General features: G+C 42.9%; 1 protein-coding gene across 3 annotated transcripts in view; it reads right to left on the bottom strand.

Annotated features, from left to right (window-relative positions):
• Positions 1 to 288: 288 nt before the first annotated feature.
• The window catches only part of FGD5 (FYVE, RhoGEF and PH domain containing 5), a 122,408-nt gene continuing 106,724 nt past the window's right edge, over positions 289 to 15,972 (bottom strand). For all 3 annotated transcript variants that reach the window (XM_055343917.1, XM_055343918.1, XM_055343919.1), the window contains exons 16-21: positions 15,558 to 15,695; positions 14,958 to 15,087; positions 14,030 to 14,160; positions 7,746 to 7,874; positions 2,127 to 2,281; positions 289 to 1,740 (exon numbers count right to left, since the gene is read on the bottom strand). In XM_055343917.1, the coding sequence (XP_055199892.1) occupies positions 1,704 to 1,740; positions 2,127 to 2,281; positions 7,746 to 7,874; positions 14,030 to 14,160; positions 14,958 to 15,087; positions 15,558 to 15,695 (720 nt within the window). In that variant the 3' untranslated portion in view covers positions 289 to 1,703. The remainder of the gene's footprint in view (positions 1,741 to 2,126; positions 2,282 to 7,745; positions 7,875 to 14,029; positions 14,161 to 14,957; positions 15,088 to 15,557; positions 15,696 to 15,972) is intronic.

Genomic DNA, 15,972 nt, shown 5'->3' with positions numbered 1-15,972 from the left:
GGGTAAGTACTTGCTGAGAAAAGCTCCATTACCTCTTTTCGGAGCATCAGAAGTGGGATGTTACATGGTACAAGAGGCCTTCGTAATTCTACACATCTGGAAGCCCAGAGACTGACAGTGGCCAATGGAGCACAGGAGATTGGGGAAACTCCCACTATCTGGTGCTGAGATCTCGCTGTGCTTTTTAAAGGCTCAGAGGCTCGAGGAGCCCCACTTAAATATGTCTTTGATGAAAATGGTTGCAGTGGAGCTGATCCCTCAAAAATTAATAAAAAGATGTCTCATCACTTAGTTTCAATCATTAATTAAATGTTTAATGCAAACATTTTAAAAGAGAAATCGCAAACTAGAAAAAAAATTCCCCTGAAAATATTTAATGTAAATAACTCCTTGAGATGGTGCTTTTTACAAAGGGTTTGTCAGCAAATGCCTTTTTGTTTAGGGGACAGGACAACAGGAAATGGTATGATTGTTTTCTATTTCAATGAGAGTTAACAAGGAATCCCACCTGGCCCCACCCCTACTCTTCATTCAAACAGACATCTGTGCAGCATGATGAGCAGCGGTCCTCAGCGGGAGGTGGCTGGACCCAGGTGCCCAGAGAGTATCTTCAAGCCACTACTTCTGTGCCCCCTCACTGTGTCCAGAGCCACTGGCCAAGAACACTCACTAATCCACCTTTGGGTTGTTATCTTTTCTCTCTATCTCAAGGCTTTGGTAATACAGCCGAAGGATAGCCATATTGGCAACAAGCTCAGGTTCTCAGACATCTAATGCCATCAGCTCATGTTGGGTAAACACAGGAAGGCACACAATAAATTAAAGCAGACCCTCTCTCCTCAGGGGGTTTGTGGTGACCTCCAGGGCGGGGGCTGGGTTAGCCAGCAGCTGAGCTTCCAGCACTGGTGTAGTGTGAGGACCACTCTGGGAAGGAGGGGGTCCTGTATTAATAAGTCGTGTCAGTATACAGGTCTCATGAGCAAGAGGAGGAGAAAATTCTTGCCTTCTTATCCAGTGCAGTGCGGCCTCCCCAGTAAGGAGCACCCTCTCCTCCGAGTGCTGCTCACTTGCCCACTTGGCGAGGCCCAGCCATGTCTGCACAAATCAACTGTATGCACACCCTTGTTGTGAACTGGCAGCACATTAGTCCACAGGACTCCCATCTGCTCCTTACTTAAGTGAATCACTTGGAAAACAAAACTAGAGGTTGTAGCTCAGTAAAACAATAAAGTGCTTTCGATGAGGGTAGCTGTTATTTACCAGTTGCTTCTCGTTTCACCTGAGGCACTGACACCAATGCTATGAAAGGTGATGTTTACCATAGTAAAAAAAAAAAAAAATTGTAAAAGCCTGTTTCCACTAAAAAGCCTGCATTTCTAAAATGTACTTTTTTCCTATTGTTTCCATGTCTTCACTGTTACTAAACCTGATCTCACTACTGGCTAAGGAAATCGTTTATGCTGGGGTGGGGTGGGGTTGGAGGGTGGAAGACTTGAGAACAGAAAAGGAGCAGTTCATAAATATTCCTTAAGGGTTCCACTTGTGACGGTGAGAGGGGGAGGTTATGGCAAAAAAGATGAGGCCCCGTGCTGAATCCAGATGTGCGTTCTGATAAGTGGAGACACGGGGACACACAGATTGGCTTCTGGAAGGGTCCATGTTCAACCTAAGACTTTATTCTGAGTCCACATACTTGGTAACTGCTATAACACGCTTGCATCTTCCATGGCCTCGATCCACCTGTAAAACAGAGGAGAGGGAACAATTAGGTGTCACCGCTCTGTGACTCCGGTCAGAGAACTTATAAGTGACCAGGTGGACAAGGTGACTGTTAGCTTGATGTCAGGAACCATGTCATATTCATATGTGTTTCCCTAGCATTTAGCAAAAGGGCTGGAACACAGTGGAAATGTCTGCTGAACCAACGTGTGCCTGTATGAACAGATCATGATAATCTTTTTTAAAAATCTTACAACCAGGAACAGGTAGTTCCGTTGTTCTGCTGTGGCCCAAAGAGATTTGATGAAACAGGATGGCTGGAACAGAGAGAACCTAAAGCCCTGGGTAGTAACTTGTTTCCTTCTAGAGGGAGAGGCAAGGACATACAGGCCTAGGTATTTGGGTACCTTTGAGCCGAATTGGTATCCTCTGCTTTGAAGCTATAAAATAGGGTTTTCTTATGGTAGAGGTGAAAAATGGGTCCTACTTCACTGCTGCCCTCTTCCTTCTCTGGTGCAATGGTGAAACCGAGCAGGGGCATACTCTCCATGGCCACTGTGTCCTACAGAGGGAAAAAGCGAAAACTGGTATCAAACACGGCACTATACATACAGTCAACTGCTCAGCATTTACTGTTCCCTCCGATTTAAGATACACGAGGAGTCCTTCTGTGTGAGGTATGCTTTGGCAACACTGGAATAACCACTTGCGTACTCTTCTCCCCCACTCCCCGAGAGGACCAGTCATGCAGAGAGAAAGAAACTTAACACTGTCACAGCCTGTTAAGGTCCAGGCATTTGCATCTTCATACTATCTTGTTGAATCTTCACAATAATCATAGAAGGTGTCACGTCACTTCTGTTCTAAGACACTGAGGCTCAGGGAAGGTAAATAACTCCCTCCCTAAGATCACAAAATTTAGTAAGGGGCAGAGAGAATTTGGACTCATGACCACCTTCTAACACTACATTCTTTCTGCTGACTTGATTAGTCAGTGACTGTTTTCCAGAATTACTTCAGAAAACATACCCTGTACTTGTTCCCTCGAGCTCTCATCCGCTTAGAGTGTCTGTGCTACAAAGTTGCTAACAATTTGATGAGATGTACACAGAGAACATAAGTAGATCTTAAAATCACAGTACTCAGTGGACAAAGATTTTTGTATATAAAGATATATTTACATGTATTTATGTGAAGATACATCCTTATCAAATACAACTTTATGAAACCACACATGAAGAGATACAATTAGTTAAGCAATTAGTTAAGAAGGTGGTGGGAGGAGAATGGGGATAGTTGAGGTTGTGCATAAGATGCAATCAATTTTCAAAGACTGCTGTATCAGGAAAAGCATCTGACAAAACTCAGTATCGATTCATGATTTAAAGAAAACCCCTAAGCAAACTAGAAGGGAATTTCCTTAATCTGAGGGCACCTGAAAAATACCTATAGCTAATATCCTACTTAAGAGTGAAATACTGAAATGAACTAGGGGTGGTGGAAGGGGAGGAGGGCGGGGGGTGGGGGTGAATGGGTGACGGGCACGGAGGGGGACACTTGACGGGATGAGCACTGGGTGTTATTCTGTATGTTGGTAAATTGAACACCAATAAAAATTAATTTATAATAAATAAAAAAAAAGAGTGAAATACTGAATGCTTTTCCTATAAGATTGGGAACAAGACAAGAGGGTGCTTGCTCCCAACAATTAAACTCAAAATTGTACTGAAGGTCCAAGCCATTAAGGCAAGAAGAAGAAAAACATAAAGTTCAGAAATAGAAGAAGTTAAACTATCTGTGCTTGCAAAGGATTTGATTATAAAACAACTACTAGAACCAATAACCAATTTAGCAAGGTCATAGGATAATCAGATTTTTCTATCTGTTTACTACCAGGATACAACTGGAAAATAAACTCCATTCAAAATAGCATGCAAGGGGCAGCCTGGGTGGCTCAGGGGTTTAGCATCGCCTTCAGCCCAGGGCAAGACACTGGAGACCTGGGATCGAGTCCCACATCAGGCTCCCTGCATGGAGCCCGCTTCTCCCTCTGCCTGTGTCTCTCTGCCTCTCATGAATAAATAAATAAAATATTTAAAAAAAATAGCATGCAAAAAATAAAAGATAAAGTTAACAGAAATGCAAGAACATAAGTATATGACCTCTATACTGAAACTATAACACATTAAAAGAAAAACTAAAGAATAAGTAAATGAAGATATATGCCATGTTCATAGATTTGAAGATTCAGTATTGTTAAGATACCAACTCTCTCTGAATTGATTCAACAATCCCTGTAATAATCTCAGGTGTGCAGAAATTGACAAGTTTATACGGAAACATAAATGACCTAGACTACCCCCAAACAATCTTTAAAAAGAACAATGTTGGAGGGGCACCTGGGTGTTTCAGTTGGCTATGCATCCAACTGGTGATTTTGGCTCAGGTCGTGATTTCATGGGTCATGGGATTGAGCCCCATGTCAGTGGGGAGGGAGTCAGATTCTCTCCCTCTGCCCCTCCCCCGAGTCCTGTGTGCATGCACGCTTTCTCTCTTTCAAATAAATAAATAAATAAATCTTAAAAAAAAAAAAAAGAATAATGTTAGAGGCTTACACAACCGGATTTCAAGACTTACTGTAAAGTTCTAGTGATTAAGGCAGTAAGGTAGTGGCATAAGAATTGGTAAATATATCACTGAAATAGAATAGAAAATTCAGAGATAGCCCCAAATGTATTTAATCATTTGTTATTTAATAAAGACACCAAAATAATCCTATAGGGAAAGGAAAGCCTTTTTCTTTAACAAGTGGTGGTGGAATTAACTGGATATCCATACGGAAGAAAATGAACCTCAACCCCTATCTCACACCATACTCAAAATTAATTTTAGATAGACCTGAATGTAAAAGCTAAAACACTGGAGATCTCAGAAAGCAAATACAGGGGAACAACTTTTTGACTTGCAGTAGACGAAAGTTTCTTACAATATTAAAGGCAATAGTCATAGAGGAAAACACTAATAAATTAGGTTTTATGTTAAAAAAACTAGTGTTCACCAAAAGAACAGAACAAATTCATTAAGAAAATTCAAAGGTAAGCCACAAAATATTTATTCACAAAACATTTATCTGACAAAAAGACTGGTATCCAAGATATGCAAAGAATTCTGTAACTCAGTAATAATAAGACAACTTTTTAAAATGTGCAAGAGATCTGAACAGACATTTCTCAAAGGGAAATACACAAATAGCCAATAAGCACATCAAAAATATTAGTCATGGGACGCCTGGGTGGCTCAGTGTTTGAGCGCCTGCCTTTGGCTCAGGACATGATCCCGGGGTCCTGGGATCAAGGTTTGCATCAGGCTCCCTGCAGGGAGCCAGCTTCTCCCTCTGCCTGTGTCTCTGTCTCTCTCTGTGTGTCTTTCATGAATGAATAAATAAAACCTTTAAAAAATATATTGTTAGTCACTAGGAAAACCTAAATTAAAACCACACTGAGATTCTTAGTAAATTAATGACTGAATACTAAGTGTTAACTAAGATGTGGAGCAACCATAACTCTCCCATTTACATACATTGATGAGGGCAGCCTAAGACGGTAGACCACTTTGCAAAAGTTCTGTTAGTTTCTGATAAACCAAACAGATACTTTCCTATGATCTAGAAATTCCAATCCTAGGTGTTAACCCAAGTGAAATAAAAACCCATTTTCATATAAAAACCTGTATACAGAAGTTTAAAGTGGTTTTATTCATAATTAACAAAAAAAAAAAAACGGAAACAACCCAAACATCCTTCAACTTGATGAAATGGAACAAACAAATGGTGGTATCAAATGATCACAACATGGAATACTACTCAGCCATAAAAGGGAATGACCTACTGCTGTATTCAAAAACATGTATCTTAAACACATCCTGCTGAGTGGAAGAAGTCACATTTCTATGTGATTCCATTTACATAGAACAAAGATTCTAAAAGAGGTGAAACTAATCTATGTTGGAAAAAATTCAGAACTCTGGGGACAGGAATAAGGGATACATAGGTAAATGATAGGGGGGTCACAGTATAGAGAGTGAAAACTGGCTATCCATTTTATCAAATGATTTTTCTTTGATGGAATTTGAAAGCTTAGTCCTTTCTTTTAAAAGCATTTTTTAAAAAGATTTTATTTATTTATTCCTGAGAAAGAGAAGCAGAGACACAGGCAGAGGGAGAAGCAGGCTCCATGCAAGGAGCCTGATGTGTGACTTGATCTCGGGACACCAGGATCACACCCTGAGCCCAAGGCAGACACTCAACTGCTGGGCCACCCAGGCGTCCCTGAAAGCTTAGTCCTATCACTGGTATGGTCTTATTAAGAAACTGTACAAGCTCTTTATGCGAAAAACTACTTTGGAAACATACTTGAAATCCACTTTTTAAAATCAACTTGGGGGGGATCCTGGGTGGCTCAGAGGTTTAGTGCCTGCCTTCGGCCCAGGGTGTGATCCTGGAGTTCCCCGATCGAGTCCCACATCAGGCTCCCTGCATAGAGCCTGCTTCTCCCTCTGCCTGTGTCTCTGCCTGTCTCTCTCTCTCTCTCTGTGTCTCTCATGAATAAGTGGACAAAATCTTTAAAAAATAAAAGCAACTTCCAAAGACAATCGTTGCTCAGGACCTAGAGACTTTGGGTTTTCCATTCCTAGACAGGATTCACGTCTTTGGTGGTTATTTAATCATCGCTAACCCTCTTCACTTGTCTAAGCCAGCATTTCTTCTTCCCAAAGAGTAGTCCATGGGGTAGAATAGTTCCGTGAGACACTCCATGAGGAAGGGCCTATGATCAGGCCAACATGGGAAATCTCCACAACACACATGGGTACATTACAAATTCTGAGAAGGACTTCTGTGAGGCACCCACTAACTGCCTACTCAGGGTCCCCTCAGAACCCAGTGTTTAGATAACCCCTGTGAGCATCCTGTGTAATACCCACTTAGAAGATGCTACCCTGGGCTGCAGGTAGGCATTTCAGCTTATTCTGGAAAGATCAAAATTCTCCTCAGTTCCTCTGTGGGCATGTCAGCAAGGGCTTGACTCACATAGCACTGGAGTTGCACAGGCCCACTGTGGGTCCCCCTGTGCGTCCCTGCTGGCTTCTGGGATTCCCAGAGGGAGTGGCAGGCTGCGACCATCACAGCTGCAGGTCTTTTCTAAGCTTTATACACCCCAAAAGAAAATGTCTCTTCCACCTTTGCCAGCATCCACGGTCAGGGAGGAAGGGCCAACCCTGAGCTGATGCGAATATCCTCCTGGGGTAAAGCACACACCCTCTGCAGCTGGGCAGAGAATACTTAAGTCCCGTTTTCAAAGTGGGTTAGGTGTGGAAGCCTCCAGATGGTGGTGCCTACACATAGACATCTTTCAAACTATCCTCCAGGTTTAGCCTGGGTCAGGACCAGAAAGCTCCCTGCTATATAACCATAGCCCACACGTGTCTACTTTGGCAGGAGGCTTGACTCCCAAGGCCCTCCTACATTTTAGATGTAAAGGTAAGATGCTCTCAAAGAAATAGAAGCTTAAGTTTGATTTAGTAGAAACATTACCATGAAGCAATGTAGTTCCCTGGTAAAGGAAATGCACAGAGCAAAAAAAATGTGGTATATTCTTTGTTCCAAACAACTGAGGTGGAGAGCAGAAAGCAGCCTGCTCTTATGGAGTGTCTGGCTTGTGCTAGGTGCGGGCCTATGACATTCAAACACCTGGGTGCACAGGTCTCATGCTGTACTGCCTTATTTCCACAGAGAAATGGTAAGTTCTTTTGACTTGGAAGCGAAACATGGTTGTGTATCCACAGCAACACTCAGCACATAGTGCTGCTCGACACAGACTTGAGTGACATGAGAACTGGAACCAGCATCCAGCCTCATACTGCCCTGCAGGTGATGGAGTGTTGTGCACACCCAGATGGACATTCTGAGGTATGAGCTTAACCTGAGGGCCTTCACAGGTGAGAGGAGAGAAAGCACAAACCACCACTACCTCACTGGCCATGTAGGTGTAGAGCACTTTGCCTTTGATGACAAACCAGAGCTTCTTCCAGTGCCTCTTGCCTTTCTTGCACCGGCTGAGATAGCCACTGATGGCGGAGCCCTCTCCAGAGGCGGCCACCTGACAGAAGAGAAGCAGAGCGGTCAGGACACCAGGTGGTAGACATGGTTTAGACAGAGCTAAAATGACAGTGCAAACCAGTTGGCAGAGTTTATACTACTTTGAAATCTGAGACTCGGATGAGGTCTCAGGATACATCCAGCACCTCAAAAGCAGCAGAACAGTACCAGGCTTTAAGACAGGATTTACTGAATGGACTCAGGAGACCAGGAGTCAAAAACTACCTTCAGGAGTGCTATCCCAAGTGGTGTTTCAGATTCTTGGCTCCCTCTCCCCAGCCCCCAAGGCCTCAAAATATGAAACTGCAGATATCTGGGGGAAAGGTTCCTCCTAAAATTGATTCTTATAAGAGTTAGTATCTATTCTTCTCAAACTATTCCAAAAAATAGAAAAGTAAGGGAACCTTCCAAATTCATTCTATGAGGCCAGCATTAACCCTGATACCAAGCCAACTAAAGACACCACTAAAAAAGAGAACTTCAGGCCAAATATCTCTGATGAACATAGATGCAAAAATCCTCAACAAAATACTAGCAAACCAAATCCAACCATACATTAAAAAAAACATTCACCACAACCAAGTGGGATTTATTCCTGGGATGCAAGGATGGTTCAATATTCACAAATCAATCAATGTGATACATCACATTAAGAAAAGAAAGGATAAGAACCAAATAATCATTTCAATAGATGTAGAAAAAGCATTTGACAAAGGACAACATCCATTCATGATAAAAACACTCAAGTAGGTTTAGAGGGAACATACCTCAATATAATAAAGGCCATTTATGAATGGTGCTGGGAAAATTGGTCATCCACATGCAGAAGAATGAAACTAGACCACTCTCTTACACCATACACAAAGATAAACTCAAAATGGATGAAAGATTTAAATGTGAGACAAGACTCCATCAAAATCCTAGAGGAGAACACAGGCAACACCCTTTTTGAACTTGGCCACAGTAACTTCTTGCAAGATACATCCACGAAAGCAAAAGAAGCAAAAGCAAAAATGAACTATTGGGACTTCATCAAGATAAGAAGCTTTTGCACAGCAAAGGATACAGTCAACAAAACTCAAAGACAACCTACAGAATGGGAGAAGATATTTGCAAATAACATATCAGATAAAGGGCTAGTTTCCAAAATCTATAAAGAACTTCTTAAACTCAACACCAAAGAAACAAACAATCCAATCATGAAATGGGCAAAAGACATGAAGAGAAATCTCACAGAGGAAGACATAGACATGGCCAACATGCACATGAGAAAATGCTCTGCATCACTTGCCATCAGGGAAATACAAATCAAAACCACAATGAGATACCACCTCACACCAGTGAGAATGGGGAAAATTAACAAGGCAGGAAACAACAAATGTTGGAGAGGATGCGGAGAAAAGGGAACCCTCTTACACTGTTGGTGGGAATGTGAACTGGTGCAGCCACTCTGGAAAACTGTGTGGAGGTTCCTCAAAGAATTAAAAATAGACCTGCCCTACGACCCAGCAATTGCACTGTTAGGGATTTACCCCAAAGATTCAGATGCAATGAAACGCTGGGACACCTGCACCCCGATGTTTCTAGCAGCCATGTCCACAATAGCCAAACTGTGGAAGGAGCCTCGGTGCCCATCGAAAGATGAATGGATAAAGAAGATGTGGTTTATGTATACAATGGAATATTACTCAGCCATTAGAAACGACAAATACCCACCATTTGCTTCAACGTGGATGGAACTGGAGGGTATTATGCTGAGTGAAGTAAGTCAATCGGAGAAGGACAAACAGTGTATGTTCTCATTCATTTGGGGAATATGAATAATAGTGAAGGGGAATATAAGGGAAGGGAGAAGAAATGTGTGGGAGATATCAGAAAGGGACACAGAACATAAAGACTTCTAACTCTGGGAAATGAACTAGGGGTAGTGGAAGGGGAGGAGGGTGGGGGTGAGGGTGAATGGGTGACGGGCACGGAGGGGGACACTTGACGGGATGAGCACTGGGTGTTATTCTGTATGTTGGTAAATTGAACACCAATAAAAATTAATTTATAAAAAAAATAAAGGCCATTTATGAAAAGTGCACAGCTAATATCCTAAATGCAGAAAAACTGACAGCTTTTCCTCTACAGTCAGGGATAAGACAGGAATGTCCACTCAACATTTTTATTCAACGTAGTACTGGAAGTCATATCCACAGCAATCAGACAACAAAAAGAAATAAAAGGAATCCAAACTAAGATACTTGGCGGACTCAGTTGGTGGAGCATGCAACTCTTGATCTCAGGGTCATTACTCTAAGCCCCATGTTGAATGTAGAGATTACTTTAAAAAAAAAAAAAAGTCCTCCAAATTGGGAAGGAAGAAGTAAAATTTTCACTATTTGCAGATGACATTATACTATATATAGAAAACCCAAGAGACTCCACCAAAAAACTGCTAGAACTGATAAACAAATTCATTGAAATCACAGGATACCAAATCAATATACAGAAATCTGTTGCATTTCTATATGCCAATAATGAAGCAGCAGAAAGAGAAATTAAGGAATCAACCACATTTACAATTGCACCAAAAACAAGATACCTAGGAATAAACCTAACTAAAGAGGTGAAAGAAAGATCTGTACTATGAAGAAACACTGATGAAAGAAGTGAAGATGGCATAAAAAGATGGAAAAATATCTCATGCTCATGGATTGGAAGAACAAATATCATTAAAATATCAAATATCTATACTATTTATATATCTATACTATATTTGTATGTATACAAATATCTATACTACCCAAAGCAACCTTCACAGTTAATGTAGTAATCCCTGTCAAAGTACTACTAGCATTTTTCACAGAGCTAGAATAGTCCTAAAATTTGTATGGAACCACAGAAGTCCCTAAATAGCCAAAGCAACCTTGTAAAAGAAAAGCTGGAGGCATCACAATTCTGGATTTCAAGTTATAGTACAAATCTGAAGTAATCAAAAACAGTGTGGTATTGGCACAAAAACAGACACATATCAATGGAACAGAACACAGAACCCAGAAATGTACCCACAACTATATGGTCAACTAATCTTCAACAAAGCAGGGAAGAATATCCAATGGGAAAAAGGATGTTTCCTCAATAAATGGTATTGGGAAAACTTGACAGCGACATGCAGAAGAGTGAAACTGGGCCACTTTCTTACACCATACACAAAAATAAATTCAAAATGGATGAAAGACCTAAATGAGAGACAGAAAAACACTTAAAATCCTAGAGGAGAACACAGGCAGCAGCCTCTTTGACATGGGCCATAGCAACTTCTTACTAGATGTGTCTCCTGAGGCAAGGGAAACAAAAGCAAAAATGAACTATTGAGATTTCATCAAAATAAACAGCTTCTGCAAAGAGAAGGAAACAATCAACAAAACTAAAAGGCAACCTTTAGTATTGGATAAGATGTCTGCAAATGATATATCTGATGAGGGGTTAATATACAAAAATACATAAAGGACTTACAAAACTCAACACCTAAAAAACGAAAAATCCAGTAAAGGAATGGGGAGAAGACATGAACAGACATTTCTCCAAAGAAGACACACAGATGGCCAACAGACACATGGAAAGATGATCACGTCACTTATTATCAGAGAAATGAAAATCAAAACTGCAATGAGATACCACCTCACACCTGTCAGAATGGCTAAAATCAACAACACGAGAAACAACAGGTGTTGGTTAGGATGTGGAGAAAGGGGAACCCCTTTGCACTTTGCTGGGAATGTGAACTGGTGCAGCCACTCTGGAAAACTGTGGGGGTTCCTCAAGAAGTTAAAATAACTATTCTATCGTCTACCAATTTCACGGCTATTTACCCAAAGAATACTAAGATATTAATTCAAAGGGACATATGTACTGACAATGGCCAAGATATGGAAGCAGCTCAGATGTCGATTGATGGATGGATAAAGAAGAAGCAGTATATACATACAGTGGAATATTACTCAGCCGTAAAAAAGAATGAAATCTTGTCACTTGCAATGACATGGGTGGAACTAGAGGGTATTATGCTGAGTAAAATAAGTTGGTCAGAGAAAGATAAATACCATGTAATTTAAACTCATATGTGGAATTTAAGAAACAAAACAAATGAACAAAGGGAAAAAAAAAGAGAGACAGAGAGGGAGCAAACCAAGAAACAGACTCTTAACTATTGAGAACAAACTGATAGTCACCAGAGGGCAGGTAGGCAGGGGATGGGTGAAATATAAGATGGGGATTAAGGAGTGCACTGTTGTGATGAGCACCAGGTGTTGTATGGAAGTGCTGACTCACTATATTATACACCTGAAACTAATATAGCACTGTATATTAACTAACTGGAATTTAAATGAAAGCTTGGGGAAAAAAACCCACACATACATGCTCAAAAAATAAATTTGATTCTTACATTTTTTAAATTTTTAAGAAGATTTTATTTATTTGAGAGAGAGAGAGAGCATGAGGACAAGCACGAGCAGGAGGGTGGGGGGCAGAGGGACAGGGAGAGAGAGAATCTCAAGCAGACTCTGCACTGAGTATAGAGCCCCATGCATGGCTTGATGCAGGGCTCAATCTCACAATCCTGAATTGTGACCTGAACTGAAACCAAGAGTCACACATTCAGCTGACGAGCTACCTAGGTGCCCCTGATTCTTATATTTTTTAAGCTCATCTCTTATGTTTAAGGATGGATCCTCTTTGTAATGTTTACTTAAAAGGTTTTATGATCTTATTCCTAATGGGGGTGTTAATTCCTGTTGTTATTAGTAGATGTGATATTTGTCTGTTGGAGAGTCTTTATGTGGGGGTTCAAAACACAACACAGGTTTAGAGTAATACTAGTCTGGGGTTCCAGGCCAGGTTCTCCCACTTATTTGATTAGCAATGTGTGACCAAATGTGGAATGATAGCTAAGAGAAATTAAGTGTGAAAAAATGTATAGAAGATTCAGTACAACTTCTTATCTTTTGGGTAAAAAATAAATGGATCAATGAATGTAACATCTTTATTATATATATGCAATAAAATTTCTGGAAGGATCCTTAAGAAACTTGATGGTGGTTATCTCTGAGGGTAGGTGGGCCTGGAGGACTTTGGGGAAGGAGAAAAACTCATGTTTCATCAGGTATTCTTTTGTGCTGTTTTTTTTTTTTAAGCCTTTGTTTATTCATGAGAGAGAGAGAGAGAGAGAGAGAGAGGCAGAGACACAGGCAGAGGGAGAAGCAGGCTCCATGCAGGGAGCCTGACATGGGACTCGATCCCAGGTTTTCAGCATCAGGCCCTGCTAAACTGCTGAGTCACCCAGGCTGCCCCTTTTGTGCTGTTTTGAAAAAACATTTTCTTTACCATGTATGTGTTATTCCCAAGCTTTTTAATATGCAAAGGAATTAAGTTAATGAACAGAACTGTACCCCCTTTAAATATTTCATGCCCTAACACTTTTTAAAACCCTTGCCACCTACTACTCAATAATGAATATTAATACAGAAACTTGGAAACAGCTGATCACACTTCTTTTGACAGCTTGTATATGCACAGGTACACATTCGTTTGTGGTTGTGATCACAATATAGACATATAATGTGACCCTCCATATAGGATGGACTTGACTTCAAGCAATTCTGAGGTTTCCTACAAAGAGTCCCATACCCTCTAGGAGACTCAGCACCTGAGGCCACTTGGGACCTATAGGTTGATTGGTCGGCATAGCTCCGGGGGCCTGCTAAGGAGGGCTAAGGCAGGACTGTGGCTCTTTCAGTCAGAAGAACCCCAGTGATCTGTGCACTGCCCTTGGAGACCAGGCCATGGACAGTAGAGAAAGTAAGGAGGAAAGAAAGAAAGACTTGGAGGGGAGGGAGGGATGGGAAAGACTTCTAGCACCATCCACATTTCGGGTCTTGCCTTCTGCCACCAAGCAGCCATGTCCTCAGTGATGCCCAGGAGACAAACTGTGAGTCAGTCCTTGTCACTAAAGTGTCTCCCGTTGGGAATTCTCTTTGTCCTGAAGGGCTCAGCCAGGTTGGGGTGGGGGTATGGGTGTGGCATGAGGGGTTCATGGTCCTTCTCTGTCCACTGAGGACCATGAACCTTCTAAACCCCTTGCCTCCCACACAGGCAGTCCACCTGCCTTACCTCAGTTAGGGCTGAAGGGACCTTCTTCTGCTTCTTGAAGGTCGAGGGGTTGATGCTGTGGAAGACGGATGAGAAGGCACTGCTCGAGAAGCGGGGGGAGGACAAGGGGAAGCTCATGCTCACGGGCCGCTCTGTAACCAAGACAAGCCAGGCAAAGGGAGGTGAGTGTCCACCTGGACAGGCATGCACCTTGCTTTGGAATGCCAGTCCCTAAAAAATTAGAGCTCCTAGTCCCTCATGAGATAGGACTCAGCCTCATGATGGGGGTTAGGTGTGACCAGAAAGACAAGCACACTCCCTCTGCTGACACAAAGGCCATGGTGACCAAGAAGAAAGGCTTCTCCTGGGTGCTGGCCATACCTTCTTCATCTGGGCTGTCCTCCATGATGGCTTCAGGTGGCCTCAGGGAGAAAACTTTGCTTTTAGGCCCAGTAAACACTTGCTGTCCCTTTGGACCAACATTGCCTGCACAAAGCCTGTAACCTGAGCAGTCTCTCAAGGGCCAGCCTGGCTTCCCCAGGCTCTTTTATCAATCAAGAAGTCCTCAGCCCTTGCCTGATCCACAGTTCCTGTGCTGTCTGTCTCAAAATCCTTATCCTGGAAAAGTCCCGCAGAACATAAGTCTATAGAACATTTTCAAAAAGAGTGCCACCGTGGCAAAGTAAACATGAAGCACCACGCCTGCTTCACAGAGAGGCACAGACCGAGTGCTTCCCAAGCTTAGCTGCCCACAGACCCTTCTTCTGGGAGTGCCAATCGACTTCCCATGGAGTCAACATTTTAGGAAACGGTGCCCTAGGTGTGAGTTTAAACCCCCTTTTCCTCCTCCAGGGCTGCTTTTGTTCTGTGCCTCCCCAGGAAAGTGGCTTCAGGCACCAACCACAGGCCGGTGAGAGGCCTCCCAGAAGAGCAGTGGTCCCCAGGTTACCTCTCATCAAGCCTGGGACATCCCCGCCCCTCTTCTTCAGCTCCCCGTAGCAGCCATCACAGACCTTGGCCATCCGGTCCTTGAGGTACTTCAGAGGGTACTTGTTTCTTGAACAGTTCCGGCACACAATCTGCAAGGCCAGTTGGGGACACATGCTGGAACGGTTCTCACCCTCTGCATGTGCAGAGGGCCAGTGTCCTCTCCCCTCTGCTGACCACCCCCCTGCCACTTCTCCAGGAACTGTTCTGAGTGCAGTACTGTGCCAGGTCCCCCTGCTTTTCCATCGTAGAGACACAGTTTCTCTGCAAATGTCTTACCAGTTTATCTGATAAGCCCTTAACCAGGACACAATACTTTTTCTCCAAAGACAATAGCCACATGTGCTCTGATTTTCCTTTGGGAATGCATTGGTCTAATAGAACGGGATTTGGAGCCCTGGCTCCAGGCTCTCAGTATAATGGGCATCAACAATCCCTACCTGACACGGTTAGTGTGAAAACACCCTGACCTGGGCTCCACAGCAACTGCTGGGTGCCCCTGAATCCCCACCCCACCCCACATGGCCCTATGTACACACTCACCCAGATGAGTGTGACTCACCTTGCCACAGGCATGGCAGTGATGACGCCTCAGGGTGAGGGAGAAGTCACAGCCACAGTTCATGCACATCATAACATGTGTGACAGGCACCAGAGTGGGGGGCCTCTCCCCCAGGCTGACCCCCAGCCTCTCTCGTATCTGGAGCAATGGAATGAGGTGAGCAGTGTGGTCAGGAGATGGCTGGATGGGTGCCCTCTTTCCAGGACAGGGTGTGTACACACACATTCTAATTCTACAACCCCCTCCATCCCACTGCATCCTCCAGGATGCTAACTTTGGGTCAGAAACAGAGCCAACTAGAGGTACTTGGGCTGCACAGTGACTGTGGGGAGTTGGTGGGAGGGGTAGGAGGCGGAACCTGATGGAAGGAGCGGTGGGTACCCAGGGAAACCCAGGGCTGTGAGGCCAGTGTCAA

This window comes from Nyctereutes procyonoides, unplaced genomic scaffold (genome assembly GCF_905146905.1).
Source record: "Nyctereutes procyonoides isolate TBG_1078 unplaced genomic scaffold, NYPRO_anot_genome, whole genome shotgun sequence".
Lineage (NCBI taxonomy): Eukaryota > Metazoa > Chordata > Mammalia > Carnivora > Canidae > Nyctereutes > Nyctereutes procyonoides.
This window is presented reverse-complemented; position numbering and strand designations above follow the sequence as displayed.